Below are 13,269 nucleotides of genomic sequence, written 5' to 3'. Positions count from 1 at the left end.
TTTGGGGAATACAATTAAATCAGAAGAGAAAGATCTTCAATGACTAATTTTTAATGTTTAAACAGACTAAATAAACAAGCTATTTGTTTTTCCTGAACTGAATAAACAAACTGACCTTAAAGGTCAACACAATTTCATTCTGTTTTACTGTTGTTTACATGTGGCGGACCCTGCCACCCTTCTAGCTTCAAACGGTGTTGTGGGGACCTTATTTTCCTCTGAGAGCAGCTTGTTTATTCAGTTAGGGAAAAAATACATATTTCTGAGTTTGTATTATTACACATTAATACTGTAAATAAAAAACGACACAGTGCCCCTTTAAAGCAATGTCATAATAACTATATTAGATAGTAAAATCCTTTAATACAACACTGTCCATATATTAACATTGTGGTCATACATGCTCATACACTCACCGTGACCGACCCTGTACATATGCAGTCCTGTAAGATAGGACTATTATTTGTTCATAACATCCATCGGATTCCATTCATACAACAGGACACACATCCTCCCGACCAGCCTTTTAGTGTTTGTTGCAGGATGCCCGGGCTGCGTAAGAGAACTTCAGACTCTAGAGGTCTCCATCCTTCAGCATCCCCTCATCATCCACCTATTCGCCCTCCTCCTCCTCCTCCTCCTCCTCCTCCTCTCCAGCATTTTGTGCAGCGGAGGAGGGAAGGAGGAGAGAGACTGCTGAGGTGGAGACAGAGGGGACCCTGAGACAACACGTCCCACGCCAGAGCCAGACAGCCAGGGAACTTTGATTTGACGCCAAGTAGCCTGCGAACGAGAATGACGATGAAGAGAAGGAGCCACGTTTCTTCTTCTTCCTCCTCCTCCTCTTCTTCTCCTTCTCCTCGGGAGGCTTAGGCATGTCGGGCAGCGTGTAACGTATGATGTCCTTGGACTCATGTGCTCAATGAAGATTTATTTCTGTGTGATTTCGCTCCTCGACCCGCCGATGGTGCCGCTTCGTTGTGCCTGCACTCTCAGGTCAGCCGAATGAATCTGAAGGCGGTCTGAGCGCATTGTTTCCAGCTCCGTTGCATGTGGGATTTCCAGCCGTGATGTCTGCAATATTTCGCTCTTTGTTTCTGGGTAAGTCACTTCCCATTCCTCTCAAAGATCATTCATTAATTTCATAAAAGACAAATAAATAAATAAAAGCAGTGGAGCGTGTGATAAATGTCACAGGGCGATGTGGACACTGATGTCTGTCCTCGTTGTATTTACAGTGATTTCTCTGTGCACGTTTCTCCATTGTCTGACGCGGTCCTGCAACACATCTGGCAAAAATGTTTCAGCCTCGATTTGGAATGATGTCAGAATATATTTGTTTTATTTTTTTTTATTTTACTATTTGCACAATCGCTGTTTATATTCAGGCAAATCTAAAAAATAAATTAAAAAATGATGATACACAAGTTAACCTTGATTTCCAAATCAGAGGCTGCTCTATACTTAGGGGAGCTCTCAAAAGGGGGGATTTAAAGGGGATAAAAGTTCACCTGATCCCTCCCTTGAAAGCTGCTGTTCAGATTTATTGACCCTGTGTGTGCATCATCTATTGACACTTGAAAAACAGGCCCGCTGCAGATGCACAAAATCCTTTTTACCATTGTTTGACAAAGGGGGGAAAAAAAAAAAAAAATCCCAAAAGCAACCGCTAAGGTTGGATGTTTTCCATAAGCTGTTTTTGGCCCCGTGTTAAGAGCCCTGGATGTGATTATTAAGAATGAGAAAATGTTGGAATATGTCGGGCGACATCATCTGTTTTTCATTACCGCACAACTTGAAAAGGTTAATTAAAAATGTTTGCTTCTTCCGTCTATCGACCATGACAGCCTGCTCTGTATCACAGTATTGTGCTGAGGGCCTGCAGCAGATTCCAGGTTCGGAGCTAAATGAGCGATTGCTTAATTCCGCTGTGACTTCGCTGACTGGAAGTTACTGTGAGGCTGTGTTTAAAAAATGACTTCCAGTAAGAGGGTTCACACTCACCGCTGCTGTCTCAACACCTGCAGTGGAATTTCCCCAGCTGGGTGTAACTGGGGACAAACCAGCGTTGTCCAATGGGGATTTTACAGTCTGAGGTGACTGAGAGTACTTGGTATAAAAAAAGTTTGGATCCCCAGAGCTAAAGTGAGAGTGGTTGAGAGCGGCCGTACGAGGGGATGATGCACCCAAGAGCTTTGGTGTGAGTCCAAACGTCGTGCTGTAGTCGACGTGATGCTTTCTGTTGGTTGTGTTGCAGTCTGGGGAGAATCAAGAAGTCGATCGCTTGTGTTTAATTTTTCATTGCGTTAGTTTAGACCTACAGCTGCTGTTGTTTGCTTATGCTTGGTGTGGGCTGTGCATAAGGAGTCTGTTATCTTCAGCTCCCATTATTCAATCACTAACATATCGTGGTGACCTCTCAGGAGAGTACCCAGTGTGTTCCGGGAAAGGCTCCAGTCCCATGTAACCCCTGAATAAGATAAGCATAAGTAGAAAATGGAGGGATGGAGGTGTGGTGTGGACCTGCACACACGCTGACTCGTTAAGGTTGGGTCAGCCAGTGGATCCACACAGTATGCGTCTTGATCCTGCGCTTTACATAAAGGAGCTGACTCGGCAGTGGACACCGCATACCAGCACATTTTGTGGTTTCAGTCATCAGCCGTGTTGTATTAGATGAGAGTGGAGGTAAACATGTTGATTATCTGAATAGCAGTTCCCTACTGATGATGATCAGGGACGGACTGGCCATCTGGTGAGGTGGGCTAATGCCAAAGGGGCTGCCCATGCTATGAGTCACCTCTAAAATCAGAAAGATAAACACTTGATTGCATGAAAGTCTTTAATAATTCAATTTGAAACGACTTATCTCAGCCCAAAACACTTCAATTCAGCCACTCGATGTGATTCCTTAAAAAATGGGCTTTATTTGGTGATCCTGAAGCTGCATTCAGACGATATGATTGACAGCCTTGCAGGAAAGGAAAGCAATTCCATCTCATTGTTTGCCAACTAGGCTACATAAAGGTGAGCCTGACTAATATAGTGTAGCGATAAGCTAGCGGTTGTATTTTAACAATGAAGCTGGGATGCGATGTTAAAATTGCGGACTTCGAATACATTTGAACATATGGATTATAATGTGTATAGCTGGACGATGTTTTAGTGTGTTATTAAGCGTGTCGCTCCTTTTCTTGTAATCTTTCAAGACATGGGTGGACAATACAAGTTTTGGTTATTGTTGCCTTGTCAGCTTTATACCTGAAACTGGTTCAACTGATTTGTGTCAGAACAAATTCTTGGTGGTGTGATTTCACAGGGTTCTCCATGAACATAACATGGTAAAGAAAAAACAAAAATCATACTGTGATTACTCAGACAGATATTGAAATTGATTCGCACCAATTCCCGCTAATTGATGATTCTCAGTTAGTGGGAATGATCACTTTTTCATCACATTTTTCGTTTTTTACTGATGAAGCTATTGAAATTGTGGTAACGTGACATGTGATGGGTCTGTACCAACAAACATGCTTTCTTACATCTCTGCAGTACTTCACTGTGAAGCTGTTCATTCACACATTTTACTTTTATCAGAAAATTGCTTGCAATTTGGATGTTGCACTTGGCCAAATTGCGATTTCAATGGTATTTTTGATTAACTGTGCAGTGTCCCATCTCATTGCTGTGTCGTGTGTTGAAATGTGGGCTACTGTTCGGCTCAGAAATTGCGTTTTTTTGGTAATGATGGTGATGATCATGAGGACGACAATGATAACACAGCCAATTTTAAGCACACACAGCTGTGCCAGCCATAGTTAGGTGAAAACGTGCCGCATCCATTCATCCAACACTAATATGTTCCCTGATAAAAAAAATATTAATGGTAAGCTTCTCTTAAAATAACCATCAGCCTGTGCCGAGACGTATCAAATGGCTTGTTGTTGCCATGGTGAGGCCTTCTCTCCTTCCCCTGTCATGTCACAAGATATGACAGTATGAAAGTATTTGTGCAGCTGAAAAATGATAACATTGATGGTGAGCGTCCAGTACCGTCGCAGCGTGGGTCATGTGCCTCTCATGCGAGAACAAAATATCTGCCAGTCAGCCAAAAGAGCATTTTTCCCTGACCAGGAGGATACATAGTTTTTTTGGGCTCGGCAGCTCTGTTGTGCCACACTGAAGGACATTTTTCCTGAAGTTATAGCCTGTATTAATTCAAGATCAACGCCGAGGCCAAGTAAAGAGAGGAAGTGGCTGTTTTATTATAAAAGAATCAATAGTCATTAATAGGGTCTCATTTCCTTTTTATTTGGCTTTGGCCTCGCAAGTCCTGAGACATCCTTAATTTAATATCTGCTGGAGATGTAATATCCACTGTTCACATTACAGATAAGTAGCACAATTAATTGCCACCGAGAGTTCCGTCGCTCCCTTCTGAAACTCGGCTGACACAAAGTAAGAAACAGAACAAGGTCATATAGAGTAGCGCGGTGGCAGCGTGGTAGATCCGGCCAGGTAAAAGAGACTAGTGATGGATTGCCTATCTGTCCTTGTGCCAGGATTAAATGATTCTGAATGAGGGGATTTGAAAATGACTGTCCAAGAAGTAATAACATAGTGTAAGTCACTTGACAGAAATGTAATTGGAAAGAATGAGCAGCTTTTGTAGGCGATCCAAACCTCTGCAGCCTCGCTCGGCGTTCGTTTGAGCATCAGTCTGTGAGGCAGTGCAACGTGAGCGATCGCGGGGATGCAGCGGGGTCGTAACATGCGCTCATGCGTGTGCGTCTACATGCATGCACATGTGTACAACAGTGAGAAGATGGCAGTGCCTGTGCAGGCATGCTAGTGTTAGATGTAGATAAAGAGAGCAGTGGCTCCAAACAGAAATTCTGTCCCCATTCTATATTTAGCATGTCTGCCGGGGTAGGCAGAGGATCTCTGAAATGTGAAGATGACAGGAGCCTCCTGAGCCAGAGGTTATGAAGTGACATCTTGATGTGTTTGCGCCTGAATCACACTCCCACACACACCCAGTCACAGACTTCTGACATTCCTACAAAGCCAGAGACATTTCGATATTTGACGTCTAGTTACCATACATTAAGGCTTCGTCTTGATCTCCCTTTTGACGCACATTTTTCCTCGGCGTTATCATGTTGCATTCCCTGTGTAGGTTCTTGGCTTTGAAAATATTTGCTTTTTGAGAGCATGTGGTGAATGTGGCACATCTGCTTAGCGGGACCCGAACTTGCTCGAAATTTCAAGCATTTGGCGGTTGAGTGTGGAGCGCTGCACAGCGAGTTAACCTTCATCTCACATTGTAAAAGCGTGAACCTTTAAATGACTTCCAATCTCACTTTAATTGGCCGGTACAGTTAATTTAGTTAGCGAGATAATTCGATGAACGTGATGCAGGCGTATATCAGCCCATTTTCACACAGACTGAGCAAAGAGACAGTGAAAAGCATCACAACTCGCTGGCTGCCCCTGACTTAACATTTTAGCAGTTGACTTTCAAGTCATGAGTTATGATATTATGATGATTGGGGGCAGGGTTAACGACAATGCTGATGCCAAAAGTGATAATGACTCGGAATGTGTCCAACAACCAGCAAGGAGACTAAACATTTTGTTGATTACACGGTTAAAATATTCCCTCTGATCAAACGTGGCCTCTCAAGGTTTTGAGGCTGCGTTCGGTCCCAGTCCGCCCGTGCTCACTTGAGGCTGCTGAGCTCGGGTTTGTTGCCCATTTGCTTGTCTCTAGTTCCTCAAAACCTCCCCCATCCTGGCGATCTAAAGCCCCTGTGCTAAACACCAACACTCCCGCTGGTTAGCTGCATGGCTATCTGCGCTAACTAGCAGCTACAGTTAGCAGCAGTTGGCGACATCTGAGAGAAAAGATCTGTGTTGCAGTCGTCCTCCGCCCTAATGGCAACGCACTGCTCCCAAGTGGAGTGTCAGAGCAACTAATGAAAACTTGGGGGGGGGTCTTCTCATCATCTAATAGTTTAGTCAACTCACCACATGTATGCACTCAGAATTCAATGCACTCGATATTGCATTCAAGCTGTAAAACATACAGTGCAGTAAAGATGCGGCTGTTGAAGGGAAAATAGCAGACAGCTAGCAGTGCATCACTCCAGATAGTCAAATGACTTCCCTTCCACCTACAATGTCAGCGATTTGACATGCAGAACAAAGTGTAAACAGATTTCCATCAAGAGAGGATTGTATTACTCAGAGCAAAAACGGCAAATCTGAATTTCTCAGCAAGGGCAGAGCACTCTGGAATACAAAACCTCCACCGAGGGTGACTCGAGAGGCCTGCAGATGAGTACAGAGGTCCAGCCGTCCTCAAAACAATTGACCCATATCATTAACAAACACTGATTTGCCTTCCAAGCACTTTCCCCCTGATGTGTACGGCCTTTGAATGACAGCGTGCTTCCCTGAATAACAAGGCGTCCTTTCTCAGCACCTATGGGATTCTTCATGTTTCATTGATTGTGGGGCTTTTAGTCGGAAGGTCTTTCTATTCTGTCGCGGCACGCTGGATGCCATGCCTTGAATGAGAGGTTTTGTAGGTGAAGGTGTACCTGCTTTGTACTGTAAGTGCTTTTATTCCTACTAGTAGAGGGTCGAGGCGGGTTGTATTTTTATAGCAGCCAAAGATATCCAAGGATGAAAATAAAGGTCACAGTGGTGGAATGAATGTAGTCTGTGCTGAGCCCGCCTGCTGCTTCTACAGTATTTCTGTGGTTGACAGTCTCTTCATCTTCGTCCTGGTGTGTTTCTGACACATGATCACTGTGTCCGAGCATCATTCTGCATGGGCCTTTTGTCGCTTGCATCATGTAAACACATGCCGAGACAGAGCAGGGTTTGTGTAGTGTTTCTGACCCTGTAAAAACCCTCCCTCTTTTCATTCTTCACTGGGAAAATTACTGCCAGATTATTTTGGAACGTATGAACAGGAACTGCCTATTTCACTTTACTGCTAATCTTTGACAGATGTTCTGGAGAGGCTCACATCCACATTAACTGGAGCCACATGCACACCCTACAGATGACATTACACTACGCCAGTGTGCTCCACGGCTGTACACAAAGGATTCAATCATACACGTACATATAACAACTCCCTGCTGTTTCTGTTTTATGCAGTAGGTGAACCGTGAGATCATTTTGTTCATCAGGACTTAAAATGTTGTCATGATTAGATTGGCATGAGGGAAGAAAAAAATCTTTGGGGTTGTTCATTTACTTTTTGCTGAGAGTTAGACGAGATGATTGATACCACCTTCAGTTTAATGCGTACAAGAACAGAATTGGAAAAAATGCGATTTGCCAGTTTGGCTATTTATTGGCCTGGACGAGTTTCTGATGGTTCTCTGTCAACTAATCTCAGCCAAGAAACAGCGAAGCACATAAACCTCTACAAACCCACAGATTTTTTTTATTTTTACACTTCAACAACAAGATGTAACATGTTAATTTGAGCTTTGAAGGTGCTGGTTCTCAGATCTGGACACTGCGAGGCTAGCTTCTCCCTGTTTCCAGTCTTTATGCTATGCCAAGCTAACCCGCTGCAAGCTGTCACTTCATGTCGACACCGCAGACATGATTTTATCGACCTTTTCATCTGATTCTTAGAGAGAAAGGGAGTTAGCAAATGTCTCCAAATGTCAAATCTCGAGTAATTGTAATAATAGGAAGTTTTTCTTGAGATTGATTACATTTGAATTGCATTAACAACTATTTAACAAATTGTCAAATGAAAAAAAAGCAAAAATTTTTATAACATTCAGTGGTTCCAGCTTAATAAATGTGAGGATATGTTACCCTCTGCAAAGCCCAACTGATATGTTGGTTGGCCGATATTATTGACCGATACTGGCCATCAGAGATACAGTGTAGGTTGGTATCGGCGCATATGTTGGCCAGTGGGCCGGTCCCTGCAGAGACCCTGCTGCCTCCCTGTATTTTTTTATTTCCTTCTTATTGGCTGTGTTCTGGATGTTTCTGGGCGTCAGCAATTTTGGTGAAAGATAGCTGATTGTTGACTCATATTCTCACATCATCAAATAGCTGCGTCAATGTTTAACAAACCAGACCCAACGATCAACTATCGTTCCAGGCGAACAAATCCCGCATAGTGTGCATTTAAAACGGTTCGTTGTGACACTAAAATGTTGCATTGGCCTCCAGCTCCCTGTAATCTCTACAGCCATGACCATCTCCTCTGAAGGGAGGATTTCTGCCTTCTTTGCGAGAGTGAATAACCATGAAAGTCAACGGAGCAAGGGCAATTACAGCTTTCTATTTTCTTAGAAAATGCGAAGTGATTTGCTGCTTGTGTGCATAAATATTTTAATCAAGGTCTACGATTGTTTTATGTTAGCAGCGAGGAGATCAAAGAGTGAGCAAAACGCCGAGATAAACGCTGATGCTGTCTGCGAGGTGGAGCATGGAATTGTCTCCCATTGATTCACCCCCGCGAAAGGTCTGTCCTGATATTAATTCTTCTTGCAGCTATTGACATTGCTGCGAATAGGATTCCATCCATCAACCGAGCGAGGGCTCTTCAGCTGCGAGAGCAAAAGGTGATCAAAATTCACACATCTTGCAAAAAAATGCCATTTAAAATGATTTGTTTATCGGCGGTGGGGGCTGAGACGCTATCATCTCTGAGCTCCCAGTCCCGTTGTGGCGCTTTCAAGTGCTTTCTGCCGTCGTGAAAACTGGCAGTGCGGAATAAGGCTGGCGTGCTTGTCTCCTCTAAGCAGAACATGCTTTTTGATCTATGTTCTCTGTCTCTGAAACCAGGTATATCTCTGTTTCGGGTGCAGCTACGCAATCCAACTGTGCAGGGAAATAAACAGCTCAAAAGACCAAAATCCCCCCATTGCTGAGGTGTCTTTCACTTTCAAGCAGCTTAGCACAGTGCTTACATCAGTGACACAAAGGAAGAAAAAGGAAACTATTGATAAAACATTTACACCCAATGAGCAGCACGGGAGTGACATCGGTTAGCAGCCAGGCCCGCGTGTGTGTCACATGGAAGCCTGTGAACATGTCCAGCGGTTGAAGCCCGATCACGCTTGCTGCACATCAAGTCCACATGATATGAAATCATTCTCTCGACCCGGCCGACAGAGGGGAAGCTCGATTGAAGAGTCGGTTTGTTTTTACAGCTGAACGTTTGCTGAGCTGACATTTCCCGTGAGTGACATCGTGTCAAAAACCACTGTCGGCCAATAATTGATCGTTCCTTACTAGTCGCTTAGCGCTTTAATTGATCATGGGGTGCACCTGTCAGACCCCCAACCTGTGCGGTGCCTCGTCTCACACTGTGAATATTGATTATCGTGTCCGAATATCAACTCGGGGCGTTCAAACGGCGCCATGCTGCTGAGATGGGAATCAGCGAGAGAGAGCAGCTCACAGCCGGACTGTGCCCACATGTGTGTCCGCCGCATGAATCTTAAAAAGCAAAGGATTCTTTTCATGCTGAGCTGTACATGTATTACATGTATTTCAGTGCGGCGCCGATGCTGAAAACATTGACTTTTCTTTCACTCCGCATGGCATTCAGCTGTAATTCAAACCCCACAATTGATTGCAGATGAAGAAAAGCAACCAAACAATGGCAGGCCGGGCAAGTTTTTTTTTTTTTTTTTCCATCCTCTCCGGCTTTTTCCAATTGGGAGCTGACTGAATGAGCGGGAGGAAATGTTCCACGTCGCTCTATTTAGACGCCCGCTGTTCCTTTCAATTTGAAACAGTTTATTAGCCCAGCAAGCAGGACACTCCATTAGGTGTTTTGAACCCGCATGCTCCATTGTCTCACTTCATTTCCTCTTTTGCTTGCCAGTCTTCCCTGAAGCGTTAGTGGCTTTAATCAGCACAGGCCCTTCTGCCCCTTAAACATTTATCTTCAACCGCTTTCCGTCGTCACCGAGCAGCCTGGAAAGACCCGGAGATGGATGGTGTTTGGAAGGGAGGGAATTCGGTGGCCATTGATTAGAGTGGTGGAAGACAAAGCGGTTACCTGCACAAGACCTGAGCACCATCTGGAGGATCCCCTCCGCTTTTAGTGCCTGATAGCTGAAGTCAGGACTCAGCCATCTGTCCAAATTTTAGATTTATACTCTGTGTGAGAAAAAAAAAAAGGATTTTTCTTTTGGTTTTGAGACTAAAAAAAGTCGATCATGCAGTAACTTTAAATAGCGGGCTTAATCTATTTATTGACCGTAACAAAACTTTGAGAACGACCTTTAAAGCTCTATAAGATATGCAATTCAGCTGATTAATTCTTTATAGGGACGAAACCCTTGGTCATCAAAACCTTACCTCATGTAATGGCCATTCATTAGGAACTGTAAAATGCAAGTACTTGTGTCCAGTCCTGGGTTGCTAGTCCCGCTCTCTTGCAGTGGATGTTGTGTGATGGATGGTTTAATTATCCAACCACAATGCCAGCCCATTTGGTCTTTCACAGCACAGCAAAAACAGTGTAAACTGGATATCATTGATCAATGCGAGGTTGTCCACAAATTAAGTACGTAATGGCGCTGATTGCACTACAGCTCTAAACCTCGGTGTTTCATATTAAAGAGCGCGGTGCACTTTATCCGGCCGAAAGGTTGAGGAGTTTGTTTCCACAGGAGATAATGTGGAAGCTCAGGCTGTGGTCAAAGTACAGTTTATATTGCTTGTGCTGAAAAAGCTTTTTTTCCCCCCCTTCTTGTCCTCCCACTTCTTTTCCTCTTTCCCGGCAAAGTGCTTCAGAACAGATGGCACCACCACCTTTGTTTTTTCCGACTCGTTAGACTCGACTTGTAGATGAAATGGAGCCTTTACGCTAAGCTGCCCGTGCAGATGTGCGGCTGTACATTTTTTAATCGTAGCCTCTGTCTTAAAGCGCCTGGCAGCGTATCTGCCACCCTCACTTTTTCCCAGGAGGCTCACGATTTTCATTGCCCCATTGGTCACAATCCTCCCGTATTTCTCCCAATTTCAGGGTTAGGGTTAGGGTTTTCCCCTTCCTCTGGCGCTGTACATATGTAGTCTACTGTCCCGTTGCATCTCGTCCTCCTCAGTGATTAAAGATGGACAGAGCAATGGAGAGGAGAGAGAAATAATCTGAGAAAGATTTCCTGTTTCTTCTGCGTTGTTTTTTCTGTCCATCATGGGGGCTGCGGCGATGTCAGTCAGCATCAAGAGGCTGACAAACATAAGACAGCGGCGTGCACAGACTCCCTAAGGGCCAGGCGCAAAAAGTGATGAAAGCTAATGAATGTTAGTTTATGCCAGAATTTCATGCATGTTCATGCCAGAGGGGCGAATTACTCTGCATTTATTCATCAGAATTAAAATGAAAGTAAAAAGCATTTGACATAAAAATACTCCTGCAGTGAAAGTCTCTACAACTCAGATTTTTGTGGGAGAGGACCCTCAGACCCTCACTCTGGTTTTGAAATCCTGTCTATATTTTAGGTGTCAAGGTTGGCAGGTATGCCCGACTGTAAGAATGGTGTAATCCAAAGCCTGAACTATCTACAGTATGGATGTTAGGTATATTTCTACAAGGCTCTATAATGTGCTCATTTCCTCCTTGGAGGACAGCACTAGCTTTGCATGGACATAAAGTGAACGTGGAGCATGTTTGTGCTTCTTACTGCCGGATAAACACTCACACTCATTCACAAGTGCTCTCTGCAGCAGCTCCAGGTTATTGGTACTCATGTGGTTGTGTATACTCACTACAGTAATGGAGTGCACCTCAGAGACTCAGAGCAAATTGATGCCAACAACTTTCCAATCTCATTCAGGGAAGATAACGACATGTTTCCTCCATTTGTTTTCCTCATCATCTGCATTTTTTGCTCAGCGAACACTTGTTCAGCCTGGCCCATCACGCCGTTTGTCAGACCCGACTTATAGATCACCACATATCTGGTAAAGAGACAGACGGAGGCTTAGGAATGCATTCAAGATGCCTGTCATGGTTTGGCATTGTTGTCCAAACTGTCACTGTTTGGACTGAAATTGTCACATCATGGTTGCTGGCGGATGATGGGGATGCTCTTCAGCGTGTGAACAGTGCAGTCGTGAGGGGAAACCAGGCCGCGCTCTGAGTTGTATGTCTCTCAGAATTATTAAACATGAGGCTTTTTTGGACCTCACATTTTCTCTCGGCTGCAGACATAATTTTTATTTTGTGTGTCTTTCTTCAAGAGGGAAATCAAGAGTGTTAGCGTTTGGCTTGATTTGCTGTCTGGGGTCCAAAGACGCTGTGGAGGAGGAAATAGCAGAGTTTGCAAATTCGAGCTCTTAAAATAATTAAAGTTGGCGTGATGACTCTGCCTTCTAGACGGGTCCAGGCTTAAAAAAAGAGACGGCTTCGGGAGTAACCACACAGCAACAGCAGGCTGTGTGATACTCTGAAATCAGGAATGATGAAGGTTAGAATATGCGGCGTGCAGATATATGAAATCAAATGCATAATTGTGTCACTGTGGTTTGAAATGACGCTTTCGGCCACTGACCCATCATACTCGGAAAAACAAACATTTTTTTCCATTTAGGAGAGGGAGACGCTGTTTACTCTATTAACCTTTCCTCTCGGTTGCACTCTTGACATTGAACAATGTGGAAGAGGCCGACTCCTCGCTGGCCCTTTTGCTAATGAGGCAATTAAGTCTATCCTGCCTTGGTTGAGCAAGGGGCAGGGAGAGCAAGGCAAGTCATCTGCTGTCTCAGCAAACACCAAGCATCTTAGCCGCGCTGCAGTCAGAATGCATAACGAGCTCTGCTTTGTTGTAGCGGCCGCCCAGTCGCCGTGCTCCTCCCTTGTCAATGGGACCCTTAGCGCGGCTGGAGATCACAGGCGGCATCGGGCCGCATTTATCCATGCGCACCCACTCGCGGCGAATGGAAATGAAAGAAAAACACTGAAACGAAATGATGTTTGTGCTCTACTTGTAGGCTATTGTGAAGCCATGGTGGGGAGCAACTGTGTGACAAAGCCACGAGTATTTGCACATTCTTTTTGGGACGACACAGCAGAAACACAGATCATTGTTAAGAGATAAACTACTGAGCTATTGCCTCCTGCATTGCACAGTCCATTTCAGAGTAAATACTCCCTGATATTCATTTGTTAATGCTTCAGACCGTCTCAGGAGGAAGGAATGCAGTCATATTTCAACAGTGACGGCCGAAAATTTCCAACACAGCCTCCTACCTGCTTCATTT

The 13,269-nt window shown here is 44.3% G+C and overlaps 1 protein-coding gene across 1 annotated transcript in view; it reads left to right on the top strand.

The window, feature by feature from the left end:
• The first annotated feature begins 334 nt into the window (after window positions 1-334).
• The window catches only part of clmpb (CXADR like membrane protein b), a 73,507-nt gene continuing 60,572 nt past the window's right edge, over window positions 335-13,269 (top strand). The window contains exon 1 of the mRNA XM_084350288.1: window positions 335-1,101. Coding sequence (XP_084206414.1) covers window positions 1,071-1,101 — 31 coding nt within the window. The 5' untranslated portion in view covers window positions 335-1,070. The remainder of the gene's footprint in view (window positions 1,102-13,269) is intronic.

Source organism: Pagrus pagrus, assembly GCF_965226575.1.
Source record: "Pagrus pagrus genome assembly, chromosome: 4".
Taxonomy (NCBI): domain Eukaryota; kingdom Metazoa; phylum Chordata; class Actinopteri; order Spariformes; family Sparidae; genus Pagrus; species Pagrus pagrus.
This window is presented reverse-complemented; position numbering and strand designations above follow the sequence as displayed.